This window comes from Patella vulgata, chromosome 7 (genome assembly GCF_932274485.2).
Source record: "Patella vulgata chromosome 7, xgPatVulg1.2, whole genome shotgun sequence".
NCBI classification, from domain to species: domain Eukaryota; kingdom Metazoa; phylum Mollusca; class Gastropoda; family Patellidae; genus Patella; species Patella vulgata.
In genome coordinates, this window is record NC_065885.2 from 43,379,974 (window position 1) to 43,397,492 (window position 17,519).

Here is a 17,519-nt window from a genome sequence, read left to right on the forward strand (position 1 = left end):
GAATGCTCATTGCCCTTCCATCGTACTATAAACATGTCAATATAAACAATTCTCACATTCTAAATCTAATGACAAAACAACATACTTCGTAACATGTATGAATTTATGAAAGAATGCTCTTGCTCTTCCCTTGGACAACCTAATCACATCACAATCATTTCACGACTAACAAAGGTAGGTTTAATGACTGTGCAATGTCCAAATACGAAATTTCAGGTATCATGTTACATATTAGTGAAAATCACATCCATTTCTGTTTGTAAATATGTAAATAGTTTTCTGGTACAATCGTATTTTCATAATTTAAATCCAATAAATATCACACTATTAAAGGGGTATTCAAGTAAAAATACTGGTCTAAATACGAAATTCCAGATACCATGTGAAGTATCACTGATTGCTCTTTTCAAATATGCAAATAAGATTAAAGTTGAAGTGAAGGAAGGGGGGGTGGGGGACTAAACTAAACTAAAATAAAGTTACAGGTCTTAATCAAACATTTTCTATGTCCATACTAAAAGATGTATAGTCATTCCTCTCTTTAAATATATTATTTATTTGTAGGGCACAATGCTTATATATTGCTGTTTCTTAATGGATCAAACTAGGCTACTCAACTCTGTTTTTGAGAGACCGGAAAGAGTGGGGGTGTTTAAAATATAAAAATACGGGTATTAATACGAAATTCCAGTTATTGTGTTATAAATTACTGGAAAGTATGTTTCTTTGGCTGCTTGAATCTATCAATTATTTCCTGGCACATTCAAAATTACGCACGGTCGTCTGGATAGTTTCTTATGGTGTGCCAGCTTGATTTCTTTTGTCGTACGGTAAATATCCGTATAGTGTGCTTGTGCCGGGTTTCCATATATGTTAATAAGTCACGTGATATCCTACATTTGCATATGCAAGATGATGCTGTGCAAAAGTTGCTATGTAGAAAGCGTGAAGGACAAATGGGATGTGGCAGAGCGCAAATGTAAAATGTAATGAGAGAAATGTAAAATGTAGACACATCAAAAAAAGCATTTTCCCACAAAACATTTGTCATTTAACACTTAACATTTGACGTTTTACATTTAACTCTTGCTTTAGGGGTATTTTGACTTTATCAATATCGGTATTAGGACTTTGTTCATTGTACTTTTTACATATAATCAATGGAAACGACATTGTCGCAGAGCATTTAATATTGGCAGCAATACCCTTCCATATAATGTGGGAATTCAAATATATTTCTGAAATGCATTAGATCTCCAATGCCCCATTTGCTGTATATTATGACTAGTCATGCTGCTCCAATCCTTAAACTGTGAACCTTGTATTTAGATGTGTTTTGGCTTGCCCATTGCAATGAATAATGAAGATGTGTATAAAAGAAATGTTTAGAAACGAGTCAACCATCGAGAAAAGAAAACAGTTGACCTGGAAACAAGCCACGCAAATAAAGGAAATCTACAATAGTTGTTACTGGACATAAACATGGGTTTGATAGGTTAGGAGAAATAATTAACTTTGCACAATGTTTATCTTTACTATGTTTAAAATGAGAAATGTCCAGATGCAGAGACAAAGGCTGATTACGTTTGTCTGACACAACAATAATGTCTTGAAATTGCAAAGCATGACTATCTTTTCCTGTTGAAACTATTTCTCGCACCCACAATAAACCATAGAATGCTAATAAAAATATGGCTTTCAAAAATGTTCTTACAAAAATTGTGTATTGAAAATGATCAAGGGAGATAATCAAGTTTTTCAATATTGGAAGGGTTATTGGCAGTCTCTGGTCAACTGTTGCAGTTTCAGCTTGTAATATCCCTGCATCATTTTCCTAATAAGGAAATGAGAAGAAAATAGGGGAAAGCACTTCATCTGCTCAGAATAAGCAATAGCAGATAAAGAAGTAGAGACTGTAGAGGGAGACAGTTTGTTTAGATGACAATGAGAAAGAAATCGCAATATATGGTCAACTTGGAGAGGAAAAATTGGGATTCCAGGGAACTGTGTATTTATGAAAGACGGATATTTATCAATAGCCCTTTGATAAAGAACTGTTGATGATAGTGCCAGAGCAGCCTTAATGATAGAAGATGCATGCTGTCTTAAAATCTGATGCTGTGGATTGTGTGTGGTAATGGCGTTGGGTAAGTTTCTGCATTTGGGAACATTTCTTGAAACTTGAGAACCTGCAAACGAGACAATAAATCAGCAGCTGTATTTTGTATACCTGGAATATGCAAACAACGAAAACAGATATTATATTTCAGCATTTTGCTGACCAAGCATCGAACCAATTGCATAATAATGCAAACACAATAGAAACGTTCGATTTTTTTCTACTTTGTATACTATGCTTCAACATGCAGATCTTAAAGATAATTTAGATTGGTTTGTAGATAAAACCTTTAATGGAGCTTTCGGGAAAGGCAGAAACTTGATGGCCATTTATGCAGAAGATGCTAAATGGATTATAAAACGTCGCAATGCCGACACTGTAGTTTTTGATAAAGAAAAATTTCAAAATATCATACATTTCCTTATTGATAATGCCATATTTGAAGTTGGGGATCAGATAATGCAACAAACCATTGGTTTGCCAATGGAAACTGACCCCGTCCCATTTATGGCAAACACACATTTATATAAATACGAATTCGACTTTAAAGACCATAAAAGAAAAACAGATTACAAAGTAGCTAAAAGTCTAAACTATACCTGCCGATACATTGATGACATAAAACCTATCAATGATAACGGAAATTTCAACAAATATAAAAGTGAAATATATCCTCCTGAACTAATATTAAATAAAGAAAATTCCGGTACTATAAATGCATCTGTTCTTGACCTTAACATCAATATAATTAACAATAAATTTAATGTCGGTATTTTCGACAAAACGGACAAATTTGGTTTTGAAGTAGTAAAATACCTGTCAATCTATAGTAACATACCAGATACCACGCTATATAGTGTTTTCTATTCACAGGCATTACGATTTTTGACAATATGTAACAATAAAGAACTATTTCTCTCCCGAATAAAATCTCTTTACTTTAAATGCACTGCCAAAGGTGCTACACAATTACGCATTTTAAAAGAAATTTAAAAACTTCTATTACTTCAACATACCAAGTTTGACATTTCTTGTAAGTATATAACCGACTACATACTGGATAATAATGATCCAATTTAAATTTTATTTTAGATTTTCTGTAGTTACCTAACCCTGTCTGAATTACCTCCCTTAATGTTATGCCTTTATAAATACACTTACATTCATAGTACGATTTCTTCAACATACCTGTTTTGCATTTCTTGTTTGAGGTATTATATTAATAAATTATATATTGTACAATTACATAACTTAATAATTCCGATTAGTCGCTAGAACTTATGGTTTTTAAGCTTTTAACATTATTTTATCTGGATTATCGCCCTATTATTGTGATTTTTTATCACCTTCTAAGATATGACGTCATTCTCAGTCAGCAGACGGCTGTCCCTCGAGACAGTCTACATTTCCTACTTGCTTCTTTGTATTCAGTTTTGTGTTTGTTTTTTGTGACGATGGAACATGTACCCTATATGTATTGAATACTGAAGCGTTCTTTATTGAATTTAAGAGTTTAGACCACTTTTTCATACATTTCACCGATGTGGTTACTTGTATAGTTGAATTTTACTACATATGCTTACATTCGTATTTCGTGTAGCATATAGCAGATCATGACTCATGCTGGCATTACACAATGGGTTCTTTGGGTTGTATTCCTAATTGTTTTCAAATTTGAGTGAAGTCTGTGTCACTACAGACCCGGGACTGTACAGCGCAGTGGACGCTTACGGCTAGCCCCCGGATCCATTCACTTTTTTTGAATTGTCTGTCTGTTTGTGTTTTCCCGTGTATGATGTCCTGTCCGTGTATTTGTTTTTGTGTAAATTTTGTGTGGTGCAGTCCCCCTGAACTTACTATTTAGCTGTTTGTTTACTATGTAATCAACTGAAAGATTGTCAGTGTAGAATTCAACACAAGAATTTTTAAGGCAGTCGGCATACAGTTCCATAGTAGCTATGGGATAAAGTTTCGACCAAGGAATGACAAACCAATGATTGTTTAACTGTACAGCGCAGTGGACGCTTACGGCTAGCCCCGGATCCATTCACTTTTTTTGAATTGTCTGTATGTTTGTGTTTTCCCGTGTATGATGTCCTGTCCGTGTATTTGTTTTTGTGTAAATTTTGTGTGGTGCAGTCCCCCTGCACTTACTATTTAGCTGTTTGTTTACTATGTAATCAACTGAAAGATTGTCAGTGTAGAATTCAACACAAGAATTTTTAAGGCAGTCGGCATACAGTTCCATAGTAGCTATGGGATAAAGTTTCGACCAAGGAATGACAAACCAATGATTGTTTAAAATTCCTGCACAAGCTTTATTGCTAGCATCTGTGTACATAATCAAAGATTCAGAAGTTTCCCAAATATCAGACAGTATCAAAGCATGCCCATTGAAATTATTTACAAAAACTGACCCGCCTGTAAATCTGCTTTCGCATCGAAATTGAGACATCTTCTATCATACGTTTTCTTTAAACCAATTATTGTATGGTCAATCAATCGTCTAAAAGAGTTCTACCTGGGCAAACTACATAGCATTCAAAATTCAACAGACCTATTATTGATTGAAGCTCTTTGAGAGTAACTTTGGTTTTATGATAAAGCAACTCTTCTAACAGCAAACTTAACTTCAAAAGTTTGTCATTTGGGAGTCGGATCTCCATTGCAATTGTATCTAATTTCAGCCCCAAGGATGTAATCCTAGTCGTAGGATAAACAGTCTTTTCCTCTTTTATTGGGACACCAATGTCTTGACAAAGTTTATAAAAATTGTTCAAAGCAGTAGAACAAGAATCACTGTTGGGTTGGCCAACAAACAGAAAATCATCTAGGACATGGACGCAATATGGAGCTTCTAATATATTGCTTATTATCCAATGTAATGCAGAACTAAATTTTTCAAATAAGTTACAAGAGTAGCTCAGACCCATTGGCAAGGTTTTATCGAAATAGAATTTATCGTTTATTTGAAATCCCAATAACGAAAAATCATAGGGATGAAATGGAATTAATATGCATGTTCAATGTCTGTCTTGGCGAGTAATGTCCCTTTACCTAGTGTTCTGATAAATGTCACAGTATTGTCAATAGTTTGATACATTACTGTAGAATAATTTTCAGGAATAAACTCATTTATAGACTTCCCAGGGGGATACAACAAATGATGAATAACACGCCAGACATTTGATTCTTTCTTGGGGACTAGTCTCAAAGAGACACTTGCAAGGAAGGGATTGGAAGTATATCATATGGTCCAGCCGCCCTACCTGTATCTAACTCTTTTTGGATTTTATCTTTTAAGATTGAAATATTCTGTACAGATTTTAAGTTTTTCGATGTACGGAAAGTCCTAGAACTAGTGAATGGAATTCTAAACCCATTAGAATACCCATCAACAAAAACCTGTTGATCTGCATGACCCACTAACCATTAATTAAACTACATGAATTAATTGGTGTAACAATTTTTCTCATTTAACAATTTCAAAGAATATTTATCCGAATCAGTTATAGTTTGGAAACTAAATGTAAGATTGTTTCCTGAACGAGAATTTTGTTGGCACTGCAGCAGGTGACTTGTTTATAATGGAATATGTTGCGTTAGATGGCAAATAGTTTGATATTCTTGCTGGTTGGGTTGCCCCACTTGACTGTCGAGTTGATCCACTGGCAACAATGGGGCATAATGACTTGCTATGGGGTCCACGACAGCGTTGGCCACAATGTCTATAGGAATATGTTGGTCCCCAAGGACAAGCCCCTGTGTTATTGTATTGCCAACAGATCTTACCAATTTCCTCTTTTCTGTTGGGGCCAAATCGAAAGGTATTTGAACGAAATGATGTTTTGTTTACTGAAGACCTAAGTTTATACTCTATGCCTGAAGCCAAAGCAATCTGGTAAACCTTTGTCATTTGAATAACTCATCATATGCAATGGCTGCCTGTTTGCAAGTTTGATTTTTTGTCCATCCGTCACACTTTTTGGGACACAATAACTCTCTTTCTAATTGAGCTAAAATGTTCAAACTTGGTGTAAATGTTTATTAGGTCAATGCCTTGATGGAGTTTGAAGATGAGCATTTTCTGCTTATGGTAAGCAGAGATAAGCAATTTGATTGGTTGTTGATGCTTTGGGACACGATAACTTTAGTTCTAATTAAGTGAGAGTGATGAAACTTGGTATATAGTTTCATTACATCATTACCTTGACTAAGCAGAGCGATAAGCAATTTGATTGGCCGAGACTTTGGAACACAATATCTCTCCTAATTGAGCTAGAATGTTATAAGTTGGTGTAGGTGTTTATTAGGTGAATGCCTTGAGGAGTTCAAAGATGAGCATTGATTGGTTGATACTTTGGGACACGATAACTTTAGTTCTAATTAAGTGAGAGTGATGAAATTTGGTGTATAGTTTTGTTACATCAATACCTTGACTAAGTTCGATAATGAGCATTTTCTGCTCAGGGTAAGCAGAGCGATAAGCAATTTGATTGGTCGAGACTTTGGAACACAATAACTCTCATTCTAATTGAGCTAGAATGTTCACACTTGACGAGGGTGTTTATTAGGTGAATGCCTTGATAGAGTTTGATTAAGCGCATTTTCCACTAAGGCTAAGCAGAGATAAGCAATTTGATTGGTTGAGACTTTCGAACATATAACTTTGGTTCTAATTGGGTGAAAGCAATGAAACTCTAAGTATAGATTTATTATATCAATACCTTGACTTTAGTTGGATGATATCATTTTTCTGCTTAGGCTAAGTAGCAATAAGCAGTTTGCTTGGTCAAGGCTTTGGAACATAACAACTCTGCTTTTAATTGAGGTATAAATGTTCATTAGGTGAATATCTTGACTGAGTTCAATGATTAATATTTCCTGCTATAGCAGGGAACAAAATAACTGTTGACAATTCGTTAGCAGTGTGAAATAGTTTTAATAAATTTTTGCTAATCAAATCAACTTTTGATTAGCAGTTTTGGTCATTTGAGGTGCAGTTAAAATCTGTCATGAATACTCAATATTAATTAAATGTAACAGTTTACTTTTAAGTTTGCCTTGATAGCCCATTTACATTAATATTACAGTAGCTATGTTTATTAAATTTTGGGGCTTATTGTCATTTTGAAAAATATTATTTTTTTTGTATTCATATTTTGTGCATTATTTGCAAGTTACTGATCTCGCAGGGCATGAATTGTATTGTGTATGATATTTTCAACACCAATCCGTTATGTGTGCTAAACGAATTCCAACTGCAGACGACATATTTCATGTTGATGTCATGTGGTCTGAATTACCATATCGTAATTTTGTCCACCTTGGTTACATAGCCATCATGAGAGTAAAATCACACATAATTAACTAAAAATGCATGTAATTGCTGTGAACGAGATCGACCGCAATGTCAAATTTTCAGTTTTGCAAAGCAGTAGCTTCCAACTAATTACGTATATGCCAAACTTCGAGCATTGTTTTGATCATTGTAAAAGTTATTTAACATCGAAAATCATGAATATTACGGTCAGACTAAGCATTAGAGAGAAGAGTGAAGACACGGGTGAACCAAAAACATGCGGTATAGTAGTCACGTTTTCCAGACGCATGACCAATATTTCCATAATTTCTTATGTCTGGATAAGTTCGACTGAAAAAAGACTATTGTTTTTGTTAAAATTTATTAGGGTTTCACACTGCGTAGCTTGTGTGAAACACTATTGTTTTTGTTAAAATTATTATTCTTCTTATTATTATTCAAATTCCATTTTGATTAGATCTCAGCAACTGCTTGTCGCATCGTTTCGATTTTTTCGGTTTTACTGGGAAAGTGGGTGTGACTTAGAGGATAAAGCTATTTTGAACGTTCTGCGACTATGCGAAATGTCCGAAATCACCGAAGCTATCGTTTTTAAAAATATTGCAGTAATTTTAAAAATAATCGTTGGATTTTAACTTTTGATACATTTTGGCATAGTCGGAGACAGGGCACATAGCTACGCTACTTTTGATTTTTGATTTTCGGCAAATCTTCGCAGATATTAGGCGCCAAATTTAGAAAATTAAAATTTTTACAATAAACTTTTTTGTTTGTGAATTTTTTTTTAGTCGTGTTTTACACAAATATAACGAGTCCTCTGAAAAAATATTGTCTCGGTAATTTTCCTTGGCCCCCATTGGCTAATTCAGTTTTTCAGTCCTAGATTAATTATTTATTGTTCGATTTGTATAAAACAAAGTTCATATGCTCTGTTGTCTCAATTGTCATTTTTTTTTGTTACCGATAGAGTTATCTGTCGGCACCGGAAGTGGCGTAATTTTACAAAAAACTACAATTTTGACAGAAAGCAAATATTATTTTTTTCAAATCTGGTATAACTGAAAGGGTGTGCCCTTTAAAGGCGCACAAAATGTTGGGTCCAGTTTTTTTAATTTCGATTCCGTTTTCAGGCTATTTCGATTAAGATGTGAAAAAAGGTGTAAAATTAAGCTATTTACAATCCATCCAGCGTTTTCATATTTTAAAATATTACTTTGTAACTTTCATAAACTCGTAGCAATAATCTATTTATTTGTAATATGCGCATTGCCGAGAAATGGTCAATTTTGCATGAGTCACTCTTTACGCTATTGTGCCTGTAAAAGAGTCAATTATTATTGGATTTTCATAAAAGTGACACCATTTGATGCATAATGTCATTTGTGACTAGTTCAACTCAATTTAACATTTTCAATGTCACTGGAAATGACGAAATTTGGGCAAAAACTGTATTTATAGCCTTCGAAACAAATAATTGATTCAAATGAGTCGTATTTAGTGTTTGTTTAAGATTTTGATATTTGATTCTAATCAACTAAAAGAATGAACCCATACGATCATATAGATATCACAAAATGGTTTCTAACTTGTTCAGTTGCGGAGAAATAGGCAATTTTCAACAGGTCACTTTTCAAGGTTTTTTGTCCACAAAAGTGTCAATTATTATTCGATTTTCATGAAATTTTCACTGTGTGATACCTAATCCCATTTACGATTTCATACAGGTAATTTAAGATTTTCATTATCACCGGAAGTAACGTGATTTTGGCAAAAACTGTATTTTTAGCCTTCAAAACAGATATTTTATTCAAATGAGTCTGATTTGTAATGTTTTTAAAATTATGATATCTGATTCCAATCAGCTAATAGACTGAACCCATACGATCATACAGATACCAGAAAATGGTTTCTAACTTGTACGGTTGCAGAGGAATAGATGATTTTCTACAAGTCACTTTTCAAGGTTTTTGGTCTATAAAAGTGGCAATTATTATTCGATTTACATAAAATTTTCACCATGTGATGCCTTATACCATTTCTGATTTCATAAAACTAATTGAACACTTTCATTATCACCGGAAGTACTGTACACTTAAGGTCCGTTCATACTACATCCGTATCTGTAAATACGTGTGTGAATACGTACTGGTATACTTTAGTTACTTTTAGAGAAAGGGTTCAAATAGAATCCGGCATGTATTGCGCACAAAAACAACTGCGTCCGTTAAGCCAGATTGATTGCTCCCAGAGCGTATTTTTGTAAAGTGCGTGCAGCATTTCGGCTAGTGAGCCGAGCTTTAGCCAATCAGCGAGTACTTTCCCCTTTTTACATCATCTCCCCAAATAGAAACTCAATCCATTCCAAGAAAAGCCTGGCCTTGTGTGCTGTGGATTTGTGTTGTCTTGTGAAGAACACAACATGGACAAGACAGAGGAAATATTGTCTGAATTTGTGCGGATGAAAATACAATTCTTGCACCAGGTTGTGGTATTCTCCATATTTCTTTCTTCTTTGTAACAGTTCATGGACCCCTACTCTCTTTTTTCTCTTTCGTCTTTGGGTCCACAAATACAAAAGAAAGACTTCCTCTGTGTCACTGTCAGACTCCATGATTGCAAATGACAATATGTTATCTCTGACAGACAATTCAGCCTTGAAAGCCGGACGTTTTCGCGTTTTCTATTTGAACGGTAAAATGCGGATACAGATGCGGGTGCCGATACGGATGCGGATACGTTTATGTATACGGATGTAGTATGAACCGAGCTTTACATGTAACAAATGTATAAAATGAATTGATATTGCTGGATTTGGTTGATTCGGCGTCCATTTTATTTGATGTGTGCAATGCTTATGTGGAAACCTGTTTAATGGTTTCATTGGTACCGGAAGTGATATGTATAGGGTAACGTGGCACCGGTGAAACCCGTCATTACTGCATCGCAGTTCTAGTGATGATTGTTTTTACCAAAAAAACAATCATCCAACAAATTGGCCGTTTTATTTTTCACTTGAGTATATCTCAGAAACTACTTGTCGGATCAACCCGACATCTTTGATTTTACAGGAAAGATGGCATGACTTAGAGATGAAATCTATTTCGAACATTCTGCGACAATGCGAAATGTCCGAAATCACCGAAGTTGTTTTTTTCTAAATATTGCCGTAATATTATCAATAATTGCCGGATTTTAACATTTGATACATTTTGACATAGCCAGAGACAAGGCACATAGCTACGGGTTTTTAGATTTTTGATTTTCGATGAATCTTGGGAGATATTAGGCGCCAAATTTTGAAAATTTATATTTTTACAAAATTTCTTTTTTATTAATGAATATTTCTTTATGGTATTATATCCAGGGCTAAAGGGTCATCTGATTTGAGCAAAAATGTCAACAATTTTTGTCTCAGTAATTTGCATTAGCCGCCATTGGCTAATTCAGTTTTTTGGTCCTAGATTGATTATTTATTGTTCGATTTGTTTAAAACAAAGTTCATATGCTTCTTTTTCCAAAATATCATTTTTTTTGTTACGGATAGAGTTACCTGTCGGCATCGGAAATGACATAATTTTAACAAAAACTATAATTTTGACAGTTCGGTACCACTTTTTGAAAGCAAATGCAATTTTTTCAAAATTTGATATTACCAAAAGGATGCGCAATGTAAATGTGAAAAACAGTGTAAAATTAAGCTATTTACAACCCATTCAGCGTCGTCATATTTTAAAATATTTCTTCGTAACTTTTAAAAACTCGTAGCAATAATCCATACGAAGAGAATGTATGTGAAAATTAGTTTGTAATACGAGCGGTTGCCGAGAAATAAGCAATTTTTGAATGCGTCACTTTTCACGTTATTTTGCCTGTAAAGAAGTCAATTATTATTCGATTTTCATTTTTTTTTACCGTTTGAAGTGGTATGCTAAGTTTGACTAGGTCAAACCAATTTAACATTTTCAATGTCAGCGGAAATGACATATCATTTGGGCAAATGGGCAAAAAATGTATTTTTAGCCTTTAAAAGAGATATTTTATTCTAATGAGTCATATTTGTTATTTTTTTTAAAATTTTGATATTTGATTCTAATCAACTAAAAGAATGAACCCATACGATCATATAGATATCACAAAATGGTTTCTAACTTTTTCAGTTGCGGAGAAATAGGCAATTTTCAACAGGTCACTTTTCAAGGTTTTTTGTCCATAAAAGTGTCAATTATTATTCGATTTTCATGAAATTTTCACTGTGTGATACCTAATGTCATTTACGATTTCATACAAGTAATTTAAGATTTTCATTATCACCGGAAGTAACGTGATTTTGGCAAAAACTGTATTTTTAGCCTTCAAAACAGATATTTTATTCAAATGAGTCTGATTTGTAATGTTTTTAAAATTATGATATTTGATTCCAATCAGCAAATAGATTGAACCCATACAATCATACAGATACCACAAAATGGTTTCTAACTTGTACGGTTGCAGAGAAGTAGACGGTTTCTACAAGTCAATTTTCAAGGTTTTTGGTCTATAAAAGTGGCAATTATTATTCGATTTACATACAATTTTCACCATGTGATGCCTTATGCCATTTCTGATTGAACTAATTGAACATTTTCATTATCACCGGAAGTACTGTACACTTACATGTAACAAATGTATAAAATGAATTGATATTGCTGGATTTGGTTGATTCGGCGTCCATTTTATTTGATGTGTGCAATGCTTATGTGGAAACCTGTTTAATGGTTTCATTAGTACCGGAAGTGACATATGTTTAAAGTAACGTGGCACCGGTGAAACCCGTCATTACTGCATCGCAGTTCTAGTTGCAATTTGAATTTTGAGGCACTAAATGTTGAAATAAATGGTACTATATCTGATAAAAATGATTTGAAACTTTAGAGATTCTCAACCAAAATTTTGCTAATCAGTTTTTCCATTGACTCGCAGTAACATCGGAAATGAATTGCAAAGTGCAATGCGAACCCGGTCATTTTGTTCCCTGTGCTAAAGCTACACAGAGCTAAGTAATTTATTGGTTGATGCTTTGGGACAAGATAACTTTGATTCTAACTGATGAAGAATGATGACTATGCTTAGTCACTAAGCATAGATAATCAATTTGATTGCTCGATACTTTTGAAAAAGATAAATGTGCAATTAATTATGTATGTCATCTATTTATTTTTTTGATTTCGGCGGGGGACATCAGCCTCACTGTTGGCTTGTTTTTTTTTAGCTTATTCTCTGTCCATCTCTTACACAATGTGAGCGTATCTTGCATGGCAACCACTTGTTTTAGCTTGTTCTCTGTCCATCTCTTGCAAAATGTCGGCATATATTGCATGGCAACCACTTGTTTTAGCTTGTTCTCTGTCCATCTCTTGCAAAATGTCGGCGTATATTGCATGGCAACCACTTGTTTTTACATTGATTTTCAATATATAACTGTTCAAGATTATAAGTACTCTACAATTAAACCATATGTATAGAAATAAATATTTTTCAGGAATTGTCTTGTTTTGTATCGAGATCATATTGCAAAATGTGGGCGTATATTGCATGGCAACCACTTGTTTTTACATTGATTTTCAATATATAACTATACAAAATTATAAGTACTCTAAAAACAAGCCATATGTATAGAAATAAATATTTTTCAGGAATTGTCTTGTTTTGTATCGAGATCATATGATGTCATCAGAAATGTTTGTCAACAACTGTCGTCATTACACAACGCATATAGGTATACATATAACTAATGCTTTTTATATGCCCACATTTTTATGTGGATGTATATTGTTGTTGCCCCTGTCTGTCCACAATTTGTCAGAATTTTTAACGGAACTTGAAATATAGGTTTATATCCCAAAAAGCTTGCTTCCATATGTATTGGAATGTAAACTTCATGGATTTTGGTCCCTGATTGTATGAAAAATCACGTTTTTAGCTTGTTTATATCCCAAAGATGTCCGTTCTTTTCTATATTCGCGCATATCGGACGGTAACTTCCTGTATTTAAGAAAAACAGCGTTTTTAGCTTGTTGACCCTCGACAGATCACAATTTTTATCAGATTTTAAAAAACGTTCAAATATATCACCGTTACACCATAAGTATGGTTGAGTTCGAATTACATGAAATACTACACAAATAGTATAATCAACATTTAATACCAAGAATGTCACAATTTTTATCTGATTTCGATGAAAGTTAAGATATATGTATATTTCCCAAAGATGTAGATTCCTGTCAATATTGACGCATGTCGGAGAGTAACATCCTGGATTATGGTCCCTGTTTATACGAAAAATTGCTTTTTTTTAGCTTATTCTCTGTCCATCTCTTGCAATTGTGGGCATATCTTGCATGGCAACTGCTTGTTATTAGAAACTTGTAAACTTTTGTGTAGAAATTCTTTTATTTCCAGAGCAATTTTTTGCCCTACAAGTGTATTTCATGTAGCAATTTTCTTACATTGAGCAGCACTTGATTTTTAAAAAATTTAATATCCAGTCATAACACAAATTATCTCTAAAATAAGCTATATTATTTCATAAAAAAATCATTAATAAGATGACTGAAGACCTACATGAAATTAAGTTTACTATAAAAATTTTGAAAGCTTATAATATAGTAAAGAAATATAAATGTGGTTCAAACTATATGATATAACTTTTGCATTGATCAAATAATAAGATTATGTCGCAAAATTACTGCTAAAATCCATGCTGACAGTATTCAATGTTAATAAATAACTGATTATTGAAGTTATTATTTATATTATGTATGTTTGTAGAAATGGACCTAAACTGATTGATGTTACTGATGTACATTTTACAGTAAGTATTTTATATTGAAGTATAAATTGTTTACATTTATACTATTGTACATGATAACTGTTATGTTTTAAAATTTAATTTGATTAAAGAGTTACTATTACAGTACATCCCATCAAAAATAATTATGTATCAAACTGGATAAGTGTGATTTCTTGTGAGTCATATGGAAAACATGAACAACCACATATTTACAGAGTGGATTTTCACAGCAACATGCAGAAATGGCCATCAAGTAGTCTTTGGATCACACCTCTGGAGTCGACTGAGTTTGATATATATGATGATATCCCACTAAATATCTAAATTGCCTATGACATTATCATGTGCTTTGAGCTTATGGTGTACAATATATTTTGATGTGTTTATTTCAGCCAGTATATTCTCATATAGCTGATTTGCTGGGTGTATTGATTACATTAGACAACATTATTTCTTCTCAATCTTTTCTACGTGATCATTGGATGTTATATAAAAGGTATTAGTATGGTAGATGTATCTAATTTCATAAAGTATAAATATTACAAAGAATTATTTTTTTCCCCCCCGCCTTTCGAAGAAAGCAGGGGACTATTAAAATGGGTTTGTCCGTCTGTCTGTCCGTCACACTTTTTGGGACACAATAACTCTCTTTCTAATTGAGCTAGAATGTTCAAACTTGGTGTAGGTGTTTATTAGGTCAATACCTTGACGGATTTCTAAGATGAGCATTTTCTGCTTAGGGTAAGCAGAGATAAGCAATTTGATTGGTTGATGCTTTGGGACACTATAACTTTAGTTCTAATTAAGTGAAAGTGATGAAACTTGGTGTAGAGTTTCATTACATCAATACCTTGACAAAGTTCGATAATGAGCATTTTCTGCTCAGGGTAAGTAGAGCGATAAGCAATTTGATTGGCCGAGACTTTGGAACATAACAACTGCTTTTAACTGAGGTAGAATGTTTAAACTTGATGTAGATGTTCATTAGGTGAATGTCTTGACTGAGTTCAATGATTAAAGTTTCAAGCAGAAGCTAAGCAGAGCTCATCAATTTCATTGGTCGATGCTTTGGGACAAGATAATCTTGATTGCATAAAAGATGACCCTGACATCTACTGACAAACAATTTCAAAAAGTTCTATACTCGTAAGTAAAAATAGTAAATTCAATAGACCTACAGATCAAAGATATTGAAAATGAATCAACTGTAGATGCAAATATGTTACTCTCTCTGATGTCCGTGCTTTGCATGTCGGAGGCGATGTGTATCTTCGTTTATAAAACATGTTAACTTAGTTATATAATCTGTTATCCCCTGTATTCACAGTGTATTATTCATACCCGATGTTTTTCTCTTATGATCACCTTACTCATATTTTAGTTAACTAAATACTTATTCACGAATGTAGCAGGTAAAGGCCATGTTTTTTCTGAGATGACCTTATTATCAACTGCCTCTGCTGGTTTTTAAATTGTGTATGCTTGATAACGGCTACTGTGTCAATAATAGTAATATGGTATTATTGTTCTTAATCCCTTATTATCCATTTTGTAAGGTAGGTAAAAAGTAAATAGAATTTAGGGCAATTAAAAAGCAGCATATATTTTCTTGATACAGGCCTTACTTTTAAAGCAATGATTTGAAAGTTTCAGGGCGTATTTGCTTCTGTGGGCTGAAATAGGTGGTGGGAGGTTATGGCAAGCAAAGTCTGATAGTGGCTACGAGTGTTGAACCTTCTAAGTTTTTAATCCAAGAACGCTGAATCTTAACTTGTCTTTGACCTTAGCCGACATTAAAATAAAATAAAATGGGGTTAAACGCCCTGCTTTTCTGTACGGTACCTTTGCTAGGGAACATGTGTATAATATTAGTGAATATTATATTACTACATTTAAGATCCCTTATTATCCATGGTGTAGGTGGGTAAAAAGATATAAATACAATTGCTTTAGAATACTATACTCAATAATGCATGGTGTAACTTGAGTGTTGACGTGACAAGGCGTGACCTGTCTTACCGAAACATGTCAGCACTCTTTGGAATTCTAGTTTTTATTTATTTTTTGTTAATACATTTCTCGATAGCTTGGCTGAGGGTCATTTTTATGGTATTTGAAAATGTCAAAATTTCGAATTTGTCTTTGAAGTTTTTCGTACTGACAAAGTTGTTTACAGAACAATTTTTTTCTTCATTTTCAAAAACTTTGAAATCAGGTCAGATGTTGATGGCAAAAGATTAAGTAGGTCATTTGATGCTTATTTTGAAAGTTTGATCAAAATTGGTTTGTAAACAAAGGTTCTGTGCAAATTTTATAATGTCAAATTTTGCCCAGATGAATACTTATTACAACTAAGGTAATAATTCTTTTCTGTTTAAGATTATTGACAAAATCATTAACATCTGAGAGGAAGTGAGGCCTGGTCGTTATGACTTGGCCAGTTTATGGTCGATTTAATTCGGTTGAATTAGTTCTCATTCTAATTCTGCGAGTTTTTGGTGGATCTTTATAATTCTTTTTATACGTCTACATTCATAATGTGTACGTATTATGCTGTCGCCCCTGTCTGTGTGTGTGTCTGAATGGATTGTCGTGAAACTTTGCACACTTTTTCCTTATACCCTAATGATGATCCCTATTGTTTTTAGTGCACGCCCGACCCCCAGAGGCAGAACCACGCCCATTTCTTGTATTTGTTTGTTTGTTGACTACAGGACGCATTTCTTGAAACATTGCATGTTTGTTCTTTGGATCTTAATAATTCTTTTTATACGTCTACATTCATAATGTGTACGTATTATGCCCCTGTCTGTGTGTGTGTCTGAATGGATTGTCGTGAAACTTTGCACACTTGTTCCTTAAACCCTACAGGGGGCAATTCTTAACAGATTCTGAAACATTGCATACCTATTCCTTATACCCTAAAGATGATTACCCCACCCCCAGGGCCACACCGATCTTTTCTTTGTGTCTCTGTGTGTTACCTACCGGCCACGATTCTTAATGGAACGTCTTTGAACATGGGATATGTATTCCTTATAGCCTAAGGATGACAACTGCATGGCCTGATCCCCAGGGGCAGAGCCACTCCCAATTTATGCCTTTAGCGCCAGAGGGTCACAATTCTGAATGGATTATCTTGGAACTATGTATACTTATTCCTTATACCCTAAGGACGGCAACTATTGATGTTGGTGCACCATCCCCACCCCCTGCCCTTTCGGCAGTGCCACACCCTCTTTACTGTA

General features: G+C 33.9%; 1 protein-coding gene across 1 annotated transcript in view; it reads left to right on the forward strand.

Annotated features, from left to right (window-relative positions):
- LOC126827965 (WASH complex subunit 4) overlaps nucleotides 1-17,519 on the forward strand; it is a 106,318-nt gene that overhangs the window by 61,309 nt on the left and 27,490 nt on the right. Inside the window, exons 5-7 of the mRNA XM_050557547.1 lie at nucleotides 13,115-13,197; nucleotides 14,250-14,292; nucleotides 14,664-14,767. Coding sequence (XP_050413504.1) covers nucleotides 13,115-13,197; nucleotides 14,250-14,292; nucleotides 14,664-14,767 — 230 coding nt within the window. The remainder of the gene's footprint in view (nucleotides 1-13,114; nucleotides 13,198-14,249; nucleotides 14,293-14,663; nucleotides 14,768-17,519) is intronic.